We start from the raw sequence: 25,304 nt of genomic DNA on the forward strand, positions 1-25,304 counted from the left end.
AGGCACAAGAGTTCAGAGTATCCAGTCAGGTTCACAAAGTATACAGTGAGAAAATAAAACAGGAAGGCAAGAAAGCATGTCCGATGTGGAGAGAGTGATCATCCAGGCACAGGAATGCTGGTACAAAGACTGCAGAAACTGCAGAAGAAAGAGGCACATTGAACGTAGGGGTGATTTTTCTATATAGGCATCCTACCACAAACTCAAAATTCATATGTTTTGCGTCATTAATGGTTGCTCAAATCTATCAAATCGAGAAACCACAGTGAGCTTTTATCATTTATGTAACTTATATTGTTTTTTAACTTTAAAATTTGTCAACTTTTGTAGTATTTTGTGTCTGCTGATACTGAAATGAATATGGATACCTGCTTACCTTATTTTTTTGCTTTTGACTCAGTTAAATTTTCCCATTCTTCATGTTATCGTTTGTAGGGAAGAGAAGCTATTTTATCCCATTGCATGATCATTTGGTGTTTCACTTCAGTTTTGTAAAATTCCGTTCACAATGTTGATCTGGTTACCGTGGGAACAGTGTCGCGCTGCTGCTTCAGCCATCATATGGTAGAAAATGTCCAAAAAATAATAAAAAAAATTCATCAACAAGCTTACAGAAGTTGGAAGGGTGTACATGTAACTGTAGTTTTAATGTTGTCTTTGTAAATACTCCCTTTCCCATATTTCCACAGAGGAGAATCGGAGTGTCACATTCAGCGGACAGAGACCCTTTTTTACAGTCTATGACAGACACCGACACACTGTAATTTTTATTTTTTATGATTTATTTCAACAAATGACAACCAATATCAAACCCATAGAAGCTTGTGAACAGTTTTGAAGTGGCTGTGGCCAAGTTATACACATTCACAAGCCGAGTGAGAGTCTTACGCAAATGTAATGTTAATTATTACACCAAACAAAATACAAAACATTCAAAAACACTCTGCTATGTGATTACTTTATTGAATGACAGAGAGTGGGTTCAATCAGTAACATTATTAGGGCCCAAGCGAAAATTCGCGCAGGGCCCTCTTGTTCTTCTAAGGATTATTATTATTTTTTTTTTCCGTCTTCCGGGGCTTTTTGGGGGCCTTAACATGCTCAAAAACTCTTGAAAATTGGCACACACATTGGAATCCGCGGCCATTAGGACGCCGGAGAGGCTGGTACCCGGGCGTGGCAGGGGGGCTCGACAGCGCCCCCTTGAAAAAAGTCTGAAAATTTGGTCCATATATTAAACATGCTTGCACGTATTAGTATGAAACTCGGTACACATATAGACCTCATCGGGCCGAACAACTTTCGCGCTCTAAGTTAATCGCCACGCCAACAGGAAGTCAGCTATTAAGGGTTGTTTAAAAAACGCATGCTCTGGAATTTGATATACTCCTCCTAGACGATTAATCCGATCGCCACCAAACTCGGTCAGCATGAAGTCAAGACACTGATGATTAAAAATTGCCAGGGGATTTTTGATATCTCGAACGGTTTGGCCGTGGCGAGGCAACGAATTTATGGTGAGAAAAAGGAAACAGGAAATGTGTTATAACGTCTTAATACATATATTGATCTTTATGAAACTTCACGAGTGTGTTCGTTATAGGAGTCTGATCACATGGATGTGACTATTGTGAGTCAAAGTTATAGCGCCACCAACTGGCAGCAGGAAGTGTATCACTTTTTGAAATGTTTTGAGATCACCCTCTTATTTTTACCTGATTTGCTTCAAACTTCATCAGTGTAATGTCAATACACAGCAGATGTAGACCTATGACAGGATTTTTGATATTTGAAATATTGTTGCCATGGCAACAGGTCAAACTGTAATAATATTCTTGAGTGTTTTTGAGGCTCTTAACATGCTTCAAATTGCATGAAACTCGACACACACATCAATATTGTCAACCAGTAGACATGGACAAAGCCATAGAAATGGGCGTGGTGGAGGGGCTCAGTAGCGCCACCTTTTGACAAAAGTGGGGGGGTTAGTTTTTCCTACAGTCACCAAACTCGGTACACATATTATTCTCATCAAGCCGGACAATTTTCTAATTTACATTCATTAGCTCCGACCAACAGGAAGTCAGCTATTTTGGTTTGAATGTTAATTTTTTGAAAAAACAGGCTATGAATTTTATACTACTACTCCTACAGGGTTTATCCAATTTACATCAAGCTTTTTTTAACTTGTTGCGAACACATTGAAGTTGTTTAATTGCAAACGGATTTTGGATACCTCAAACGGTTTGGCCGTGGCGAGGCAACGAATTTATGGCGAGAAAAGGGAAACAGGAAATGTGTTATAACTTCTGCATACATTGATTGATGTTTATGAAACTTCAGGAGTGTGTTGGTTGTAGTAGTGTGATCACATGGATGTAACTATTGTGAGTCAAAGTTATAGCGCCACCAAATGGCAGCAAGAAGTGTATCACTTTTAAAATGCTTTGAGATCACCCTCTTATTTTTACCTGATTTGCTTCAAACTTCATCAGTGTAATGTCAATACACAGCAGATGTAGACCTATAACAGGATTTTTGATATTTGAAATATTGTTGCCACGGCAACAGGTCAAACTGTAATAATATTCTTGAGTGGTTTTGAGGCTCTTAACATGTTTCAAATTGCATGAAACTCGACACACACATCAATATTGTCAACCAGTAGACATGGACAAAGCCATAGAAATGGGCGTGGTGGAGGGGCTCAGTAGCGCCACCTTTTGACAAAAGTGGGGGGGGGGGTTAGTTTTTCCTACACTCACCAAACTCGGTACACATATTATTCTCATCAAGCCGGACAATTTTCTAATTTACATTCATTAGCTCCGACCAACAGGAAGTCAGCTATTTTGGTTTGAATGTTAATTTTTTGAAAAAACAGGCTATGAATTTTATACTACTACTCCTACAGGGTTTATCCAATTTACACCAAGCTTTTTTTAACTTGTTGCGAACACATTGAAGTTGTTTAATTGCAAACGGATTTTGGATATCTCAAACGGTTTGGCCGTGGCGAGGCAACGAATTTATGGCAAGAAAAGGGAAACAAAGTGTTATAACTTCTGCATACATTAATTGATTTTGATGAAACTTTGGCTTAGTCTTCGTTGTACAAGGCTGATCACATGGATTTGACTATTGTGATTCAAAGTCATAGCGCCACCAACTGGAAGCAGAAAATGTGTCACTTTCAGCATACATTGAGATCACCCTCTTATTTTTACCTGATTTGCTTCAAAATTCATCAGAATAATGTTAAAACTTGGCACATGTAATCCTTTGAAAATGGGCAGGGAGGAGGGGCTCTATAACGGCACCTTGTAGTGCAGTAAATGTGGAGTGAATTTGACATAGTCCTTTGATGTTTAACCGTTTTAAGTGCCTATTGCCCGCTGTGCACAGTTGCCCTGAAGCCACCGGGGTGGCGGTGCCACCGGGCTTGGGCCCGCCATCGCTGCTCGCAGCTATATTTCGATTTGCGTCTCCCCGTCACCAACCTGCTTCCCTCAGTAGGCGCCATAGGCTGCCATTCAAATTCAATTGTTGATATCAAGAAATGATTACTTAATAGTTTAAATTCCAATTTCACATATCAGCAACAATTCTAGTAAAAATCTAGTAAAAATCATAGTTTTTGATATCATTAATTACTTTGTTACTAGTGCAAATATCTATTCTTGATATAAAGAATTGAATTGCTACTAGTAATAGTGTTAATTTTTTATATAAATTTGATTTTCACTAGTGACAGTGTTAGTTTCTGATATCATGAACGTGATTGTTACTAAGAAAGCCATTTTAGATATCTGAAATTATATTTATATACTTATGATTTCAGACTGTGGTGATGTGGTTTCTCCACTGCATGGATCTTCATGTGTATCTTCAGGCGACTTTTAATAGAGAAACTCTTTCCACACTGATCACACGCGTGTGGCTTATTTCCACTGTGGATCTTCTCATGGTTATTCAGAGATGATGACTGACTAAATCTCTTGTCACAGTGTGAACACTTGTAAGGTTTTTCTCCAGTGTGGATCATCTGGTGATGTTTTAAATCACTCCCTGTAGTAAAAGTCTTCTCACACTCAAAGCACATGTACTCTCTCACACCAGTGTGTGTTTTCTGATGTGCATGTAAATATTGCAGCAGTGAAAAACTCTTTCCACACACAGAACATGAATGTGGCTTCTCCTTCGTATGAACTCTCAGGTGTGTCTTCAGAGCTGATTCCAGAAGAAATGTTTTGTCGCATTGATCGCATGTGAATGGTCTCACTCCGGTGTGGATCCTCATGTGATTTTTAAGGTGTGATGAATGACTGAACCTCTTCCCACATTGATCACATGTGAACGGTCTCTCTCCGGTGTGGATCATCATGTGTTCTTTTAGGTGTGATGATTGTCTGAAACTCTTCCCACACTGATCACATGTGAACGGCTTCTCTCCGGTGTGAACTCTCATGTGATCCTTAAGATTACTTTTGATTGAGAAGCTCTTCCCACACTGGTCACATGTGAATGGCTTGTCTCCAGTATGAACTCTGATGTGAACATCAAGACTCTGTTTTGTTGAGAAACTCTTTCCACATTGATCACACGTTTACAGCTTATCGCCACTGTGGATCCTCATGTGAATATAAAGAATATCTTTCCTTGAGAAACTCTTTTCACAATGATCACATGTGAACGTCTTCTCTCCGGAGTGGATCCTCATGTGAATGTCAAGAATATCTTTCCTTGAGAAACTCTTTTCACAATGATCACATGTGAACGTCTTCTCTCCGGAGTGGATCCTCATGTGAATGTCAAGAATATCTTTCCTTGAGAAACTCTTCTCACATTGATCACATGTGAACGGCTTCTCTCCAGAGTGAACTTTCATGTGACGTTCAAGACTTTGTTTTGTTGAGAAACTCTTTCCACACTGAGTGCAGGTTGTAGATTTATTGGCTCTTCTTTTTTTTGAAAATGTCTTTTTAGTCTTTGAGCAACTCAAATGTTCCTCCTCCACTTCACTCAGTTCTTCACTCTCCTCACTCTCTTCCATCAGCTCTGAAATGAAATTAAAAAAGTATCATTTCATTTTCAGTACATCAAAATACAATACAATAAAATAAAAAGGTCATAAAATTGAGACATGCTGTGATAGACAACTGCTAAGAACTATAAAATATCCAGATAATTTTGATGCATTTGCATTTTCATAAATTATATCTCACCGACACAATCCAGAGGTCTGGGTGAAGATATAATGTGTGTATGTCTTTCCAGTGCTCCTGTGATGTTCACTTAATTTTATTGAATTTAGTTTCAATTTTACTTTAGCTCTACGCTTAATTTGACTTTAATTTCAAATTCAATTTATTAAATTTATTTTCAATTCGAATGATTAAATTTAGATGTACTAAATTAAGACAATGAGCACTGAATGGAGGTCTTCTGGCTACAGAATTTCCCAAATAGCTGCTCTGCCACCTTCCCTTAAATTAACATGCTTCGTTTAGCAGCCCTTAATTGGTGCTTCGTGGACAAATTTGTCAAAAAGTCAGTCATTTTTTTTTTATTTATTTTTTTTTATAAATGTCAAATCACTATCTTCGATAAAATCAATTTATGTACTTTTTGTGATTTTTTTTTATTCATTTATCTCTAAAAGTACCATATTTTATGTAAAATAAGCTTATTTTTGATATATTTAATATTTATTTTACTTTATAAAATAAGTCATTCCAGTTACACCAGACAGCCAAAACATAAAAATGTGGTGACTTTGGTGACATATGATGGTATAAAAATATCAAAAATATCAATAGTCACTAGATGGCAGTAGTCCTCAATGGCTGCATACACTGTGTTCCAAATTATTATGCAAGTGACATATCAGTAAGATTTCAATACAATAAACATTCAGATTTTAGTTTTTCTACGAAAATGTTTGTTCGTTTTGTTACGTCTTTTTAGATAAGATTTAGAAAAATTTAGAAAATTTAAATCTAAAATTTAAAATTTAGATTTAAGCTATTCTATAGCTTACAAATAACATTTGTCAGTGTATTTTTTTTCTCACTCTTTTGCAGCCGACTCTTTCCTCCCACGCTGGATTGTGTCAGCTTCGTGATGTGCAGCTGTCGTCTCTTTTTATTTATTTTATTTTTATATCTTTTAATTTGTGCTATTCTCCTAGCGCGATTGGCTTTGCATGCATTTTGCCTGTTAGCTTCCAATGAAGACGTGCAATCGCATGATCAGCTGAATAACACTACATAAGGATAAGAGAATGTTTATTATCTTGTGCTGAGAATATCCTTTAAATTCTATTCATAAATAATTGAGCAATAATCATCAGTGATTTTCATACTGTAAAATAACATTTTGGTTGATCAGAAAGTGCAAACTGAATAATAACATTATTAACATTTATTAAGATGCTGAATGCGCTGCATATCAGTGTTTAGTTTCATTCTCAAATGCATAAAAATAGTCGTTTGAATAAAAAACGTTTGAAGTGGGTAGAGCTACTTTTACTAAAATGGCTATAACTCCTGAATGGAATGAGATATTTTCACCAAACTTGGCACACATGTTAGAGCTCATTCTGTGGTCGCATGAAAAAGGACACGGTGACAGGCCGCTTGGTGGCGCTATAACCGGAAAAAAACATGAAAATGGATAAAACTACTAAACCATTAGTCCGATCAACTTTAAAAAAAAAAAAAAAAATGGCGTACAGTGTCTTCGTACAAGGGCCCACTATTGTCTATGAGGACATTGACGAATCTCGAAAAACATGTCCGCCATCGGCCACTGAAATTTGAGCAGATATCAGAAAAGGTTAACGGAGGCTGATCGGAACAAAACTAGCTGGGCCTGCTTGACTTGAGAATTTCAAAAGAAATCGGCCACCTTCGTGTTTTCCACGTGTAAAGCATCATGTATCGCGCAATTTTTCGTGCTCGCCCACAACAATCATACCACATGGTAGAACTCCTCATTCTGAGCAACTTTGCCTTTAGGACCGCCGCTGTCCATCGAACCATTTGTTAAATATTAGATGATTTCAAAAAACAACTTTGGCGAACTAGGTTTTTGACTCAACCTTGATAACTGTTAAAAAGCTTTAGAAACCATATATTTCCTATGGTAACTTGTCTATATTGGCTGTAAATGCCAATGGATATGAGATGGTCGAGATAGTTACAGGCTTCCTTCCTGAACATTATAACCCCAACATTTATCGGTGCGCTGCACATTTTATGTAGGACAGAAATATCTTACTCAGTATTTTGTTGTTTTCCAATGCAATTATCTTTAAAGCAAGATTCATTTACTTGAGATATAAAACAAATTGAAGTGAGTTTATACAAATATCTGTCAGTGAGTTATGAATATTTCTCTTTGAATGAAGAATATTTTTCTGAGCACTTCATATGACCAGCACAAATTCAACAAGCGTTATTACACCAAAACAAAGAAACAGAATCATCATCATCACCAAACTTCATTCATCATTACATGACAACAAAACTTCGAAATAGAGACTTTCTTTTATCTCTGACTTAATGCAGCATAGCTTACAACATAAATACTACTAACAGAGAAATAATATAAAATAATAATATAAAATGGGATAATATAAAAAAATAATATAACAATGGAAGTACCAAGAAATTAATTCTGATATGAAAATACAGTGAAAATAAAAACTCATAACATAGGTAAACACTGACAAAAAGCACAGTAGTGTTTTAAAGGACAAATTGTTCAGGGTTGGCCTCTTTCTGCTCCATCTTGACTGTCTGGAACTTGTTCAGATGTATTGAACAATGCAGCTACAGCTATTTACAGTACTGATTTGGTAATTGTAGCACCCCAGATCATATGAAAGTGTCACACATCCTCCGTGTGGACAGTGAATAGTTAACTTTGAGGCTCGAAACTCTCTCTGGTCGCGCCACATCAGATATCGCATATTCTGTAACCTGCTGTTAAACGTGCTCATCACTCAAGAATTCATTCAAACTTTCTGCAGCACACGGGTTCATTTTTCAAATATTGTTGAGCTTGACTGTTGATGATGTCACAGTGATTGACAGTGGTGGGCGTGTCCTATCTCATCAAACTGAACTTGTCGCCTTCTGCTCATTCACTCCATCAGGAACATCTCCACTGATTAGCTGTGTCTCTTCATTCACTTCTTTTTCTGTGGAACCTTAAAGACAATACAGATAAATCACTAAAATTAAGGTTTGCTGTATACATTTACGTATAGATGATGTTACAGCTAATCTCAAATATTACCCTAAACATGCTAAAAACAACCAAAAATGAATATTTTTTACAATATAAATCACTACAAATGTTTTCCTTGGAAGCTTAAAGAAAAATAATACAGTATGGGATACTGTGGCTTCATTCATCTACCTGTTGTCGAATATACAAAAAGATTATCAATGAATAAAGTTCCCTTTCATGGGAACTGTTGACGCTACATCATATGACGTAGTGTCTCGTTCCCTTATTCAGGGAACCAGGGTTACACAAGTAACCTGAGACTTTTTTTTTTTTTTTCGCTTCTCAAAAACTCTGTTCTTCTATGTTCCCTGTACGTGAACTGCTCCAGTTGTGAACGCCACCGACCAATCAGTTAGCACCTGTTGTGAAAATCAATATGTTATTATAATAAATGGCACTGTACTCACCATTGACAGTCACATTGAATCTTCTGAATATGGTCTGTTTGCTGTTGATGATCTGTAGTTTAAAATGTCCAGAGTCTGTGATTCCAATGTTTGTGATGGTCAGCGATCCAGTTTCATTGTCCAGCTCCAGTCTGTCTCTGAAACTCTCACTAATGCTAGTCCTTCCTGAATCAGTTTTAACAACGAGGCGGTTTTCAGGTCCAAATGTCCACAGCATTAGATCATCGCTCTGTATTTCAGCATCGAGTCTCGAGATCTCCCGCATTCACTGGCAGTGTCCTCACTTCATGTCACAGCAAGAAAAAAATTATATCAAATGACTGAATTTGCCATTTGAACATAACATATTTGTAGGGCCAGATTTACTAACAGCTTTGTCCCAACACAGACCCTTTTTTGTCAGGATATACTGAAGACACACAGTGAACAATTGTGCTGAAAAGGTTAGGACATGGTTCTTTTGCAGCTTACATTATTGCATATTCATTTGTGGGAGTTTACTTTTCAGATGCAAAATTCATTACTTATTAATTACTCAGCCTCATGTTGTTCCACACCTGTAAGACCTTAGTTCATCGTCAGAACACAAATTAAGAAGATATTTTGGATGAAATCCAATAACTTACTGTTCCTCCATTGGGAGCTATGCAACTTACACATTCAAGGCCCAGAACGGAAGAAAATACATCATATATTCTGTCGTGTTGCTTCATAAATCCACTGGAGTCACTTTAATGATGTCTTTCCTTCCTTTCTGGACCTTGAATGTGTAAATTCAATATAGCTCCCAATGGAGGAACAGACATCTCTCAAATTTCATCAAAAATATCTTAATTTGTGTTCTGAAGATGAACGAAGGTCTTACGTGTTTGAAGGTAAATAATAAATTATAGACATTTCATTTTTGGGTCTACTAACCTTTTAACCCTTCAACGCTTACCACTGACAGTAACAATGAATCTCTTGCGTTTTGTTCTTGTAGTGCTTTTGGTAACACCTTTGCTGCTGCTGCTGATCTTTAGTATATAGAGTCCAGAGTGTGTGGTTCTGATGTTGCTAATGGTGAGATCTCCAGTTTCTTCATCCAGACTCAGTTTGCTTCTGAATCTCCCATCAGCTCCAGCAGATTTCTTAAGTTTCCCCCTATTAATTTCAGCAATGCGATTGTCTTCAGCTTCATAGCACCACTCTATCTTATCAATATCCTGTTTGTTAGTAAGACCAGCGAGTAGAGTTAGAGAATCTCCCTCCATCACTGACTTCTTCTCTTCATCTGTCACAGCAACATGTGGAAACAGAGAACAGAAATGTGGAAAAGAGAAGATTATCACTAAACAATGTTAATTCTGTTCATTATTATTCATCATTTGACTTTAGAAGACTTTGAATATAGTGCATTTATGGTACTTTTCTTTTTAAAGCTTGAACTCTGTGGTCACCACTGTATGAAAAAGAGCCGTTTCAGAAGGCCTTTATTAACCCCTGGAGCCATACGGATTACTTTAATGGTGGATGGATGCACTTTTTGGGCATCAAAAACGTGAGTCCCGTTCACTGCAATTATAAAGCTGGGAAGAGCCAGGATATTTTTAAAAATCCAATTGTGTTTATCTGAAAGAATAGTCATATACACATAGGATGGCTTGAGTTTTGAAGAGGATTAGGGCCAAGCAATAATAAAAAATAAAAACCATCTCAAGATTAAAGTTGTTACATTTCGAGAAAAAACTTGTTAAATTACGAGAAAAAAACTCATTAAATTTCAAGAAAAAAAGCCGAGATAAAATGTTGAGAATAAAGTCATTAAATTGTGAGAAAAAAAGTTGTTAAATTACGAGAACAAATTTGTTAAATTATGAGAAAAATGTTATTAAATTTAACGAGTTTTTTCTCAACATTTTATTTTGACTTTTTTCTCGAAATTTAACAACTTTAATCTTGAGATGGTTTTATTTTTTTATTATTGCTTGGCCCTAATCCTCTTCAGTACTTGAGGATGAGTAAGTCATGGGATAATTTTAACTTTTGATGAACTATCCTTTTAAACTGGAAGGTTTCTGACATTTCATGCCAGATTTTGTTGCTGATTTGTGTTCATTCTATGAACACACGTACTCATATTTGAGAAATTATCACAAGATCAAATTTAAGACTGTTTCTGCACAACATTTTATAAATGAGGCCCCAGGTGCGTTTAATCAGGGCTGAAGCTAAACTCTGCAGGACTGTGACGCCCCAGGAACTGAAATCTGCACCCCTGCAGGACATTGGGTCTCTAAGAGCAGGGTTGAAAACCTCTGATGTCCACAGTTTAAAGAAAGTTATGACCTTTTGTAGGAGATGGGAATCCTGTTTAAAGTATATTATACTTACCCATTTTCTTTTTTAATTTAAAGATCCTGTGGCGGTAGTAAAATGCAGCTAAAGCTGCAGCCACAAGCAGAAGAACAGGAACTAAAAAACCAAAACTGATCCCTGCTTTAGCACCTGAAGAAAGCTGTGGTTCTGGGACAGCTATAAATAGAGACGGTGAAGGTGTCAGTCAGTGTGATGATCTGAAATGACTAATGCCATTACATTAAAGATTTGATCTTTCAATTACTCACCATTGACCGTCAGAAGGAATCGCCGTGAGCTCTCAATGCCTCTGATCTGTAGCTCATAAAGTCCAGAGTCATTTGTTCTGGTGTTTGTGATGCTCAGAGATCCAGTGTGAAGATCCAGCTGCAGTCGATCTCTGAATCTCTCATCAGTGTCGTGTAATGAGGTCTCGTTGGCCTCAATATCGATTTTAGCCAGGAGGACACCTTTATCTCCAAACCTCCACAGCATCAGAGCATCTTTGTGTATTTCAGCATCATTGCGTAAAGTGACAGACTCTCCCTCCATCACTGATACTGACTCTGACTTCATTCCATCCGTCTCACTAACCACAGCTGGAAAACAAGCGCAACCTTAATAAAAGTGCTTCACAACTTTTTGAACGGTTAGACCCATTATGAAATCTTGCATTTATATTGCAAAATCTGGAAACTCTCACTCAATAAATGCTGACACACAGACATGTCAGGGTGGCACAACTGCAAACATGCCTCTTATTATGAACTGATAACATTAAACATGACAATGCAGCATCCAGAGGAGCCCAAATGATCCTTGTGGCAAAATGTTTGTAGACCTCTGTCAAATACTGATTACACTTTTCAAGGATGGATAGATAGGTGCACTTTCCATATCAGGTGGTACAACAATGTAAAACAGGAAAATGCTATCATAAACTTTGGGAAAAAGTAAAAAAAAAAAAAAATTGGGAAAAGCTAATACAGACAACCAAACAAGCCTGATCGGTGTAAGATTAGTTGCAAAAGTCAGGTAGCACAACCTGGTCCAAAAACAGCATTAATGAATTTAAAATGTTAGTTTCAAAGAAAGATTTTTTAAAGACCTTTTTTTGAAGCTTTATTTGTCATATCACATGATCACTGTTGCAGTGAAAGACTCGAGATACTCACCAATGACTGTGACATTAAATATCTTTGTTGAAGTCATTTCTCTAGAGATGGTGAGTTTATATTGTCCCGAGTGTCTGATTCTGGTGTTTCTGATGGTCAGAGATCCAGTCTTTTGGTCCACCTGCAATCTGCCTGTGAATCCAGCATCATCAGTGAAAAAAACTGGAGTGAAGTCATCTTTTCGCCTTATCTGAGATATGAGCAAGTCTTTAGGTCCAAACAGCCACAGAATGGTATCATCGTTCAGTACTTCAGTAAGATCAGTGTGTAGAGTCACAGAATCTCCCTCCATCACCGTCATCGGCTCAGGTTTAGATTCTTCTGTCTCTTCATCAGACACACCTGAAACACACAGATTCAGTTTTACAGATACACTAACTTCAGACCAGCTCAGGAGACAAACAGATACTGGAGTACTGTTCTGGGGTGCGTTTCCCAAAAGCATCATGAGAAAACTATGGTGTTCTGTGGAACTCTGTTGGTAACGATGGAACTTCTGACCATTGTGGAAATTCAAGAGCATACACAACAATACATAAGCATAAAAACAAAATGTAGTCTACTTGAGAAGCAACACTGCACAAACGATTAATACTCATAAATAAATATTTTGTCTTAAAGGGTTAGTTCACCCAAAAATGAAAATAATGTCATTAATTACTCTCCCTCATGTCGTTCCACACCCGTGAGACCTTCGTTAACCTTCGGAAAACACAAGTTAAGATATTTTAGTTGAAATCCGATGGCTCAGTGAGACCTGCATAGGGAGCAATGACATTTCCTCTCTCAAGATCCATTAATGTACTAAAAACATATTTAAATCAGTTCATGTGAGTACAGTGGTTCAATATTAATATTATAAAGTGACCAGAATACTTTTTGGTGCACCAAAAAAACAAAACAAAATAACGACTTATTTAGTGATGGCCGATTTCAAAACACTGCTTCAGGAAGCATCGGATCATAAATGAATCAGCGTGTCGAATCATTGGTTCGGAGCGCCAAAGTCACGTGATTTCAGAAGTTTGGCGGTTTGACACGCAATCCAAATCATGATTTGACACGCTGATTCATAACGCTCCGAAGCTTCCTGAAGCAGTGTTTTGAAATCGGCCATCACTAAATAAGTTGTTAATTTGTTTTTTTTTGGCGCTCCAAAAATATTCTCATGTCTTTATAATATTAATATTGAACCACTGTACTCACATGGACTGATTTAAATATGTATTTAGTACATTAATGGATCTTGAGAGAGGAAATGTCATTGCTGGCTATGCAGGCCTCACTGAGCCTTCAGATTTCATCAAAAATATCTTAATTTGTGCTCTGAAGATTATCAAAGGTCTTACGGTGTGAAACGGCATGAGTAATTAATGACAGAATTTTCATTTTTGGGTGAACTAACCCTTTAATGCACTAGCAGTATTTTTTTAATCATCACCCTGCAGGTGAAACAATGAACTACACTGCATTCTTTGAAACTATAAAGTCTTAATCTGTCTTGTTGGTTCTCAAATAAATGCGTGTCGCCTCATGACAGAAATACTCATCAAGAATTGGATTTTATTGCAGTGTGTTATCTCTGTTGGGTTTATTTCTAACACTGCACAACTGTGGTGTAAGTTTTTCACAAAACATAGACAGCAAATAATCAAAATTAAGGCAACAGACTGTTTACCAAAATACCAATAAAGATAAAAACAGACAGCAAATGGGCTTTTTATTGACAAAAGTTACATCAAATTTGATGTGTGCAAGGCCTTGTTATATTTGAGGGTCTTTCATCCAAATTGGACCAATGGAAAAACAACTCTCATCCATGAAAAAGACTACTGCCACAGGTTGTTTACTTGCAGTAAAGTTGAACAAAATGAACAAACAAATAAAAAACTTACAAAAGAAAATGTACAGCAAATGCTCTTTTTGTTTCTGCTGTTATGGCCATGTTCTAGACTAGAGAGCTGGATTTGCGCGTGTGAATATGAAAATCTAACTTTCTAGCATAGTGAATCTCAATCTCTTTTGAATGCTGTCATATTTGGACCTCAAACAAAACTGGCTCATAGGTATCATGTCTTTGTAAAACAAATACAATCATGTATAATTCACTACTAAAGTTAGCTAACTTGTCCATACTCAGCCAAATGCTTTTTATTTTAGGAACATGTTATATGCAAAAAATATACACAATATACTCCGATATTTTATACGCGGACACCCATTACTTCAGAAACCACTGGGCGGACCCGCGATTAACACTTGCAGATTTTCAAGTCATTTTGCAAACACGATTACCACGGATCGACAACTGTTAGACGCAATAACTATTCATAAATGTTAGTCATTACTCATTTCAATGCATTTGATGTAGAAGTGATAAAACTTCGTGTAGCAGCAAACTGAAACCGAAAGAAAAAGAGGTTCGAAACTTACCGTAGATTAATAGTAAGAACAGAAAGACGGATAACATGTCCGTATGTTGAGCCGTGAAGATCCTGAATTTAATAACGCGGCTAATTAGGTTACTTTCGAATCTCCGATGTGTTCGTAATTCTAAATCAAACTCAAAACTAAGTAGACTTGACTGCGCCCTAAAGCTACGTCATCAAATACGTCACGAACTTGGTCTCGAGTTTGAAGTTTTGAAGTTATATTTATCTTATAAACCTTTTGTTGTTGTTGTTAGCTAAATATTCACATTCAAATTTTCTGAATGCATATCTCTTTTTTAAGATTTAAATTTGAAATGGAAATATCTTTTGAATCTATTGCGTTTTCTAAAAACTTAAAAGCTATATAAACAGTGGCTGAGTTAAAGTTGTTGTATTGTTATGTTATGACAATGATGATAATTGTTTGTCTTCCCCTGTTTGTTCAAGCATTAAATGTCACTTTGTATTGCATACATGTTTGCCTATGCATATCTTAGGCTTGTTATTTGTTCTATCTTCAAAAAAGAAAAAAAAAAAAAAAAAGAAAAAAAAAAAGAGCGGGAAGGGGTTGTTGCTATACTCTCATATTACATACTTTCATTTATGTTGCAAAACATCACCAAAATTCTTACAGAATGTTTCGGGTGTTGAAACTTTATTGCAGAACCCCTACTGAGGGTTATGTTTAGGAGTGGAGTAATTTCCTACATATCGTCCGAATTTATACGAAATTGCAACTTCAAACATTTTCTCGCGAGAAAGCCTGGTGACTGGGTTGCGTAACACGCCTAATTTAATGGACTTAATCCATTTATATATATATAACAACAACATTCTCCCCTCCAAAAAGTTTACTGTAAGCGTTGAGAAAACATATTCAGTGGCATCATCTTGCCGTGACATCCGCTAAACCAGCAGTGAACGCCCATTACTGTAGTGTAGGCATTAGATGACATGCAGCGACAGTCAGTGATATGAACGGGTTGTTTTTAGAGTGGTTTACTGCATGATTGAAGCGTTTGGCAAACGGCCAAGGGATATGATTAACGCTTTTATTTTCTTCTTTGTGTGCTTGTGGCGTCTTGTTGGTGAGTTATGAGTGTTTTATGACGTTCCTTCTCGCATTTTTAGAAATAAGAAACGCTTTGCATTGTAGAGTTTTAAGTGTTTGTTTACTACAATTCATTCAAAGTGCAAGGGGAAAAATGCCTCCAAAATACAACTGATGATAACTATAACTGACATATTGGTCATAAATAACAAACATTATGTCTTTTTAAAAGCTTGTTATAAAACTGGTTTCTGTTTGTTCTCTAGATGTGACGGATGAAATGAAGTCAGTTTCAGTGATTGAGGGAGATTCTGTCACTCTAAACACAGATATTACTGAAGTACAGAAATATGTGTCACTACAGTGGATGTTCAGAAGCACAAGAATAGCTGAAGTCAGCAGACTCACGCAAACTAACCTGACATACGTAGGTCCTGATGGGAGAATGAGAGACAGACTGAAACTAGATCAGACCGGATCTCTGACCATCACAAACACCAGAACCACAGACTCTGGACTTTACAAACTATCACTGATCAGCAGAGAGACCAAATACAAGAGCTTCAATGTTACTGTCTGTGGTGAGTAAGGAATAACAGTGTTGCTATGACTATCATATATATATATTTTTGTTATTCCTTACATTATATTAAATGGCTTTAGTTCCCGTTGGATCTACTATAAATAAAGATCAATGAGACTGTTGTCAAAGTATCTGTTATTATCAGAATCTCCACAAAGCACTTCATCACCAGAAAGATCATCAACCTCTGATTTCTTGTCGTCCTGTTGTGCAGTGAGTAATTTATTTTTCACCCAGACTGAAGATGCCAGCATTACTGAACTCCATCAGCCCAGTTCAGGTATTTCACTCGTAATATACATGGAAACTCTGTTTGTGTTCAGTATTAGTTTTTGTAAAGCTTTCACTATGACTGAAGCGAGAATGGAAACCAGGCATGCAGTTGTGGTCAAACACATGAAGAAGTGTTGCTTTATGCAACTGCTGATAGGTGCTAAACAATCAACCACATACACCTATTAAAATAGCAAGATGTTCATTTACCACATTTGGAAGATGCTTTTATCCAAAGCCACTTATAATGCATTCAAGTTTGCATTTGATCAGCTCATGCATTCATAGAGAGAGAATGAAGTTTGTGCACTTAAGTGCATTAGTTTTTTTCTTTTGTGATTTCTCTGGAACAGAAAGCAGACCGCAGATGAGCATGAGTGTGGGTGTTGCTTTAGAAAACACTTTTGCTCAGGGCAAAAACAAAGTTATTTGAGAAAGAATCACATAATCACACTGGTTTCTAGGAGAGCTGAGATTAAAGATCAAGTTCTAAAATTTATATTATATTCATTATATTAAACAATCCAAGCTAAAGTTATTTTGCCAAGCTAAGAAAGTGTGCATGAAAACCCCCTCAAACACAGTCAAGCTTCTGGATTCATTGCTTGCACTCTATCTGTAAGCCTGAAAGAGATCTGAATGCACAATTCGTTTTCTTTTTTTAGACGACATCCACTGTTGTGGTTTCATTGAAGCTGTGATCCGATTGGCTCTCTCTGCTCTGGTGGGTGTGGCTACTGTTGCTTTTCTGGTTTATGACGTCAGATCTACAAGAAGTGAGCTGAACAGAGCAGAAGAGAGCAGATCCCACCGTCAGACTCACGGAGTAAAATCAGACCGTCAGTATGAAATGAGCAGAAGGTTTAGATCCAGATATGTTTGCTGAAGTTTGCTGGTATAAACCCAAATATTAAACATGCATTAAGATTTTCTGTATTTGCACTGCTGATCATTTTTTCATTCTTTGGCATTTACTGGTTGTGTATGCATACAACATGATTTTGATTGATCTGTTAAATGATAATAATAATTAGCAATGCATACTGTAGCCTATATAACTTTACATGATGATGAATATATGCATCACAAAAGCTAAATGAAGCAATGGTGATGATATATATATATATATATATATGTCCCAATTTAAAAATAATATTGCTGGCCTCCAAGAAGACTGGCCATCAGAATAACACTTTAAAGGTTTATGCTCTGTATTATATAACATTATGTCCTCTGATTAATAGTTAAAGATGGTTTTATCAAGTAAAAGTCTTTTAGTATAATTGTACAAATGTGTCTCTCTGCTGTGAAATCTTTATCAAGTAAACGCAAGAATAACTTTGATATTGAAAGTAATATTTAAAATGCACTGTACTGTCTAAACTGACTGTAATCTGTATTAGTTTAATGTTTCTCGCATCACAGAATCATTACACTCCCATCAACATTTTCTGTCTCTTTAACTTATTTGCTAAGCAGTCATGAAATAAGTGGGATCACGTTTTTTCCATCAATAAAGTGGGAGGAGAGGAGGATCATCTTCAGCTGTGAAGGGTGGGAAAGGGTTCACTGCACACATTCGTTAAAACACTGACCAGTTACATTCACATGATCATTAATGACACTTTTGCATCTGAATACATCTCTTATGCCTAAATGCAGCTGTGCACAACTGTGACACTTCTGGATTTGCCCCTTTACATTACACAGTGCTACACAACCTGTTGGTTTAGGGTTATTCCACAGTAATACTTACTGTAAACACTGCTGTAATTGCAAACAAGTTACAACATTCGTCTGCAGACTTTTATTTAAACAGCATGATACTTCAAGCTGTTGACTGCCGTGGTTTAGACCATTACAGCATGTGTGGAAGGAGGAAGCATAGCGAAGACAAAACCTCCCAAAGAAACATAATTTTCATGTTACTAATAGGTTTTGTTGACATATATATCTACACAATCATGAAGGTCACTAGAATCATCCAAATAGACAAATCGTACAAGAGATCTGTATATAGTCAAAAGTCCAAGCAGCATCTAAATGACTTGTAAGTACATATATCAGGGGAAATGGGGTAAACTGTGTTAAAAGCTTAATAAGTCAAGGTTATTGGTGTTTAGTGCTTTTTGCTTTCATAATAACCCTTTAACTGACATCTACAGTGGACCTTTATTTGATCAGGAATAATAGTTTATTTTTTGTTGTATAGAAGCAATTATTTTCTTCATTCTATTTATTATTATTTATCTATTTATTTTCATTTAACATTTTGATACACACAACGTATACTGAGGTTTGTTTTGTTCCACCACTTTAAGACATTTGCTGGTTGTTGTGTTTTCATAGTCAAGAGATTATAAGCATGATGCAGATTTTTGGGCTTCGCATCGAATGTTCTTCAACTTTTACACATAATACAAATGTTTATGAATAAAGATCGATCTGTTGAAAGCAGTTATTTTGAGTTAGATGCCAACTGTTCTACTCCTATTCAGATTTGACATTGAGTTTGTCATAATAAGAAAAATATAAGAAAAAAACATTTTTTAAAAATGAATATTCAATTTTGATTTAAAAATGTAAAAAATCCAAACGTGAAGGTGTCTGTGTGTTTGATGCCTCAAAACTCCCGTCACCTGAAACAATGACTCAACATTGCTCTTTTTAGTTTAAGTTGTATCTTTAAAAAAATCCCACATTTTCAGAGAGGGAGAGGCCAGTTGTTCCTCTGTGCTGTTTCCCCCTGAAAAAAAATTGTCTAGAGTGAATATTTAATTTTATTCGTCTTAATTCAAAGTATGATATTACATTAAAAATCGAACAAAAAGTGGTCATATGTTGTCATACTATTATGGTGTGCCTGAACTCAACATCTGACATTCTGCAGTATCTAGTATTGCACTTATAAGTTGTATATGGTTTTACTTTTCTTGTAGCTTCTTATCTGGACATTATCAATGTGGAAACATACCCTTTACTAAAAATATACATTGGTTATCTACTCAAAAATGTGAGTATTTTCAAACGTTACCATATGTTGATGTAACTGTTGTCTGTTGGCCTTATGAACAGACTTTAGGGAGCACTGATGACAATGCCCTTTGACTTTCAACGATTTTGCAAGGTGTTAAAGACCTTACAAGGTAAAACATAATTTTTCAACTAAGTGAATCCGCACATGTGAGGTCTTTCAGAAGATGTGACTTCCAGGGGACAATGGATCTCTTGAGAATATTTAATTGTGCTTAAAAACCAAAGATTAGGCCAAATCCCCCACCTGGCATGTCCGCATTAAATATCTTCGCTGTGTATCTGTTAAATATGTTTGCTGCAATGTTTTTAACAAATAGATATTACCTTGCTCCAAATCAGTTTCTCACACAATGAAACCATTAAGGATAGCCAAAGGTTCAGGACAATGGGTGAAAACACATTACTATGTAAGATAGTTTTACCCCAAAATCAAATACTGTATTACACTTTTTCAAAATGATAATCTTGTTTTAAAGTTTGAATAAAAATTAGAAGCAAATGTATCTTGTGTTCTGTGTACCGTGTGTTCTGACACAAGGCCATTAATTGTTTCTTTTTGTTTTATAAAAATGTACGTTTCTTGTCTCATGCTACTTTTATCAGCCTGATAAATATGAAGTTAGAGTAATAAATGATGAAACAAAAGAATCATGCTACCAAATACGTTTGACACAAGGAAAAAGGGGTGATTTTCACTTGTGAACATGAATTATACACACTTCCAACATGTATTATACAATATTTGTACTCTAGTATCAAGTGCTCACGCCATTTTTTAAAAAAAGTTTTAGTAATGATTTAGATAAGAATCCAGATTTTAGCATCCAACATGACATTTAAGAATTGCATCGGCTGTCTATTAAAAGTTTTGACTCAAAAAATACAGCTTACTGGTTTTCCTTTTTCCCTACAAATAAAAGTCAAACTTCCTTTGTAGGAATTATCTGAATACAAAACTCAAATGCGAATTCAAGGGTCTAGTTACTAAGAAAGTAAATTGATAGTTCTTGTAGTGCAATTATCCATCTCTTCGATGTGGGATTGCATGAAGCGTCGACACCAAAATTAAGTCTGGTTGTTTGCACTTGAAACGATTACAACTGAGACATAATCTAACCGTAGCACTAAAAGCTATGCATTCATTAATGTTTGATGACGGTAATCAAAGCTGCACACTGTAGTAAAGCTATAGATAAATCTCAACCGTGATCTTTGTAGGAGTTACGAGTGCAATCAATTTTCACATCTAAATTCAAGAGGCCTAGTAACTAAGAAAACAGTGTCATCATGCTGTTAGAGTCTATGCCACGCTGTTGCAATGCAAGCTCATTTAAGAAGTATAACATTGCAAGCCCTTGTGAAAGCTGTAGATGAAATTCAGACAATCTTTATACAGGTATTATATGTACACAATTTACTACGACCACATGAAAACATATATATAGAAATCCTCTCTTCTGATCTATTGTGAAAGATTGTGATTTGTAAATGCCATTTTTCCGCTAGCAGATTTACAATTTTTGTTAGTTTATGTACAGTTCAAACATACTCGCAGGGAATAATGATGCTCCTACTACACAAGGGTGTTGAAACTAAAACTGTAATGTTCTTTGAGGTCATCTTTTCTGGTCTGCGTATGAAGCGGTCACAAGTCACATAATGCATCAACATGAAAAGTGAGTCTTGCTGTTTTTGTGTAACATTTACAACTATTGAGAGCTTAAAACAAGTCTATCTATTACACTTAGTTACAGCATGTTACAGTCATGGAATCATATTTTCTTTGTACTCAGGACTTCAATAAACTTCAGTAATTTGATGAGTAGTTATTTTAAGTGAAAGGTTAGTTGATTCAGACTGCTCCAATACTGTCTTTTTAGGTTTGATCCAGGAAACAGGCACGACAGTGTGTTGTTATGTTTGTCTCGATTTGTTCTTCTTTCAGGATGCCATTATGGTAAATGGCATACGATCAAAAAAATGTTTAACATCTCTTAAATGTTTTTTTACAATTTTAAATATTTGTTTAGCTGAAGACAAACTCAGTAAAAACAGTATATTCGTAAATAGAATTAAATAAATGCAACCGTACAAATATTGACTATGAAACAAAACCTAACAGCATACACAAATGATGGTTCTAACTCTTTCACAAGCCAGACTGATCCCAGGTTAGTTTACCTCAAATACCTGACTCACAATAGTTAGATATCTTGACTTTATCCACACATAAATTTTATGTTTCTTGATTTTTTTCTCTTTTTTTTTTTTTCTGAAACACAGTGTTTTACCAAGGCTTCATTTTTTAACATCACCATTCTTTATTTTTTTCCTCTGAATTTGTAACAAATTAATTAAAAATTATTTAACAGCATGATACTTCAAGCTGTTGACTGCAGCGGTTATAATTTTTCCATATTTGAATGTGTGTTTTCTACACATTGCATGCTGGGATGCATTCCAGTACCTTCAGACCATTTTCTCCATGTTCTGCTTTTTTTTTTTTTTTTAGTTTCAAATGTCTCAGTATAGGATTTCTCTCTCCTACTCCAAATAAAGAAAAAAATGCATATTCTGATCAGATAACATAAAACCAATACTTTAAAATGGCTGTATGTATGCCATGTGTGTGTTTGTGAAAGTTGATTGGTGGATTTTGGGGTGTTTCAGCTTGTAAAGAACATGTGTACTTTTTTCATCTCTATTCACAATAACATTTGTAAAGACATTCGGATCAACTGGTGCGTGGGCAAAGGCCTGAAAGTTTAAATCTAGTGAGCAGTGCATCATACTAAAGCAACAGTCATCATACTCTTTTTTTATTTCATTGGCTTTAGTTTTTGAAACATTTTAACCCGTTCATTTATATAAAAAATCTCATAGAAAGATAAACATTTAAGTATACAAGTTTCATCATCAATCATTTTGACACAGTAGCCTCCCTATATCTCTCTCTGCTCTACTTCCTCCTAGGGCCCTGAGACCCCCCTAAGCCCAATGGGGCTAAGCCCAATGGGGGCCCTGCGGCCCCTTGGGCCCTAGGACCCTTGGGCCTTGAAGCTCCCTTGAGACCTGCTCCCCATTGGGCCCTGCGGCCCCTGCGGCCTTGAAGCTCCCTTGAGACCTGCTTCCCATTGGGCCCTGCGGCCCCTGCGGCCCCTGCGGCCCACCTGGGCCCTAGGACCCTTGGGCCTTGAAGCTCCCTTAAGACCTGCTCCCCATTGGGCCCTGCGGCCCACCTGGGCCCTGCGGCCTCATCGGGCCCTAGGGGCCTTGGGTCTTGATGCTCCCTTAAGACCTGCTCCCCCTTGGGCCGTGCGTCCCAGCTGGGCCCTGCGGCCCCATTGGGCCCTAGGAGCCTTGGGCTTTGAAGCTCCCTTAAGACCTGCTCCCCATTGGGCCCTGCGGCCCACCTGGGCCCTGCGGCCTCATCGGGCCCTAGGGGCCTTGGGTCTTGATGCTCCCTTAAGACCTGCTCCCCCTTGGGCCGTGCGTCCCAGCTGGGCCCTGCGGCCCCATTGGGCCCTAGGAGCCTTGGGCTTTGAAGCTCCCTTAAGACCTGCTCCCCATTGGGCCCTGCGGCCTCATTGGGCCCTAGGGGCCTTGGGCGCTGAGGCTCCCTTAAGACCTGCTCTCCCTTTGGGCCCTGATGACCCATAAGGCAACTATTTATTTCTTCTATCTGAGGCCTGGTCACGTTATCAAGCTCCTCCCCTCGGTACTCCACACAGCAGTGGAGGAAAGCTAACATGCAGCATCGGTCCTTGGAGAGAGAGCGACGCGGGCATGAATAGTGCATGGGAATCTCCCTCATGCCGTCCACACAACACCTCCGCAGGGACTCGTCAGAAAAACCCTCCTCTGGAAGAGAAGAACACACTGGTAAATGTTTGTCTGTTTATAAAAACATTAGCATGAGACTACTAACTTTATTCTTCATAGGGAACATGTACTTAAGTTTGTGAGTTTGTACTGTAAAACTAAATTCTGCTCTTATGACTAGATAGTGTTTTAAGCGTATTGTGATGTTGTGAAGATAATGCTGACTCACCCAGCTTCTCTCTTTGTTCCAATTTTGTTGCTTTTTGCTTTAAAGACCTTTTCCTCCTAGATTTTTTGGAGCAATGATCTATTCCAAAAAAAAAAAGAAAAAAAAAATGAAAGCTTAAACATCAGAAAAGAAGACCTGCTTGTCCATCTCTTGTTTAGACTGGGAGTAAAAACAGCACGAGACCAACATGTTATTCCCGCTCATCACAATCCACAGTGTCTAATCTCCCAACATGCCTGCATGTATCATCATACAAGCATGTAATACAAAATATTGTCTATATTTTTAGCTCAGTTTTTTCACTATACCTTCAAATGTCTGAAATCAATTTGATAAGTCAGTTTTTGATATGTATATTTACTTGGTATATAAATTTACGTTTATATAAAAATATGTATTGAGTGATTTATAATCAAGTTATTAATCTTCTACACATTAAATAATTTGAATGACTTCATCAAGCTTATAAAATTGAATTAGTTACATAATTATATGTATTGTGCTCTCTTTCTCTGTTTTTGAGAGAGACTTCCAACATGTTAAAACGCATCTGTTCTTCTAGCTGACTAACACAGCTGAGGTCACAGGGGTCACTTCAATCTGTAGTCTACATGTTAAAGCATTTACTCTGCTTTTCTATATTCCAGCACTAAAGAATAATAATGAATATTGTCTGTACCTCTCACTGAGAGAAAGAATATGCTATCTGGATGTTTTGGGAAAGTTTCCTGTTTAGAGCAAGAACTCAACAAAATCCAAGAAGCTGTGTATCCTGTGTATTGGTGTGTGCACTATTATTCTTTGTTACAGATCAGTATTGGTGAGGTCAACACAAGTTGGAACAAGTTGGTGTTCCGGACAAGCTGGTGCCTAGATAACGTAGTTCTGTGACCCAATACTGTTGAGTTTTATGCACTTGAGCTGCCCGATGCCCAAGTTGACAGTTCTGATCAGGCCAGTGCTACATTGTCATGAAAGTTTATCATTTGCACGTTTTGTTTAGCAAGAAGATACGAAAGATAACTCGCACACATGCCCAGAAAGCCGCTTCTGACAGAACATGCTGAATTGAGCTCTTTTGTGTCTTGCACTTGAAAACACAATTTCACACAAAATGATGTCAAAATGTCTGTCTTGGTGAGTATCCTAGTAAACACGATCATGAAGAGTTGAGAAAGACAACACATGTTTACAATATCAGTACAGTATGCTGGATCCATGTATTATGGCTTAAAGTGACAGCAGCCTAATATTTCTGCTGCTGTCTATGTTTTTAATGTTAATCAAACAAAAGTGTAACTGCTTGACTGAACTTTTATAACTTTATCAAGGATTAATCTATATATAGTCTATACAGTTGTATATAACCTGCGTAATCTATGTAAAAATATGTTTTTATGTAAAAATATTTTCATTTGGACTGTTCTTGAATTCCATGTAAAAAGTCTGGCGAGTAAAATAAAAAACTTTACAATCTAGTTTTATCATAAAGAGTGGTCACGTTTCAAAGCTGTGCAGTGAATGTTGAACAACAATAATCAGGGATCATCATCAATCTTTGTACATAAAGGGGTTAACTGCAAATCCCCCTACAATATCTTTTTAGTCAAGTCAAGTGAGCTTTATTGTCATTCTGCTACATGTGGGGACATACAGTGTAA

At 36.9% G+C, this 25,304-nt stretch overlaps 4 protein-coding genes across 4 annotated transcripts in view; 1 reads left to right on the forward strand and 3 right to left on the reverse strand.

Moving 5' to 3' along the window:
* Window positions 1-3,829: 3,829 nt before the first annotated feature.
* Window positions 3,830-8,970, reverse strand: LOC137002648 (gastrula zinc finger protein XlCGF57.1-like). The gene is made up of 4 exons (XM_067362425.1): window positions 8,706-8,970; window positions 8,132-8,215; window positions 4,689-5,058; window positions 3,830-4,604 (listed from the first exon to the last, which is right to left on the reverse strand). The coding sequence occupies exons 1-4, from the start codon at window positions 8,968-8,970 to the stop codon at window positions 3,830-3,832; spliced, it is 1,494 nt and encodes a 497-aa protein (XP_067218526.1).
* A 664-nt stretch (window positions 8,971-9,634) lies between these two features.
* LOC137002654 (uncharacterized) lies at window positions 9,635-12,888 on the reverse strand. The gene is made up of 5 exons (XM_067362438.1): window positions 12,879-12,888; window positions 12,218-12,559; window positions 11,312-11,641; window positions 11,079-11,219; window positions 9,635-9,978 (listed from the first exon to the last, which is right to left on the reverse strand). Exons 1-5 carry the CDS (start codon window positions 12,886-12,888, stop codon window positions 9,635-9,637), a joined length of 1,167 nt encoding a protein of 388 aa, XP_067218539.1.
* Window positions 12,889-15,606: 2,718 nt separating this feature from the next.
* On the forward strand, window positions 15,607-17,987 carry LOC137015991 (uncharacterized). The gene is made up of 4 exons (XM_067380747.1): window positions 15,607-15,737; window positions 15,967-16,281; window positions 16,498-16,563; window positions 17,222-17,987. The coding sequence occupies exons 1-4, from the start codon at window positions 15,656-15,658 to the stop codon at window positions 17,440-17,442; spliced, it is 684 nt and encodes a 227-aa protein (XP_067236848.1). The 5' UTR covers window positions 15,607-15,655; the 3' UTR covers window positions 17,443-17,987.
* Window positions 17,988-22,551: 4,564 nt separating this feature from the next.
* The window catches only part of LOC137002658 (complement C3-like), a 29,338-nt gene continuing 26,585 nt past the window's right edge, over window positions 22,552-25,304 (reverse strand). Inside the window, exons 17-18 of the mRNA XM_067362451.1 lie at window positions 23,644-23,721; window positions 22,552-23,453 (exon numbers count right to left, since the gene is read on the reverse strand). Coding sequence (XP_067218552.1) covers window positions 22,552-23,453; window positions 23,644-23,721 — 980 coding nt within the window. The remainder of the gene's footprint in view (window positions 23,454-23,643; window positions 23,722-25,304) is intronic.

Source organism: Chanodichthys erythropterus, chromosome 3 (assembly GCF_024489055.1).
Source record: "Chanodichthys erythropterus isolate Z2021 chromosome 3, ASM2448905v1, whole genome shotgun sequence".
Taxonomy (NCBI): Eukaryota; Metazoa; Chordata; class Actinopteri; order Cypriniformes; family Xenocyprididae; genus Chanodichthys; species Chanodichthys erythropterus.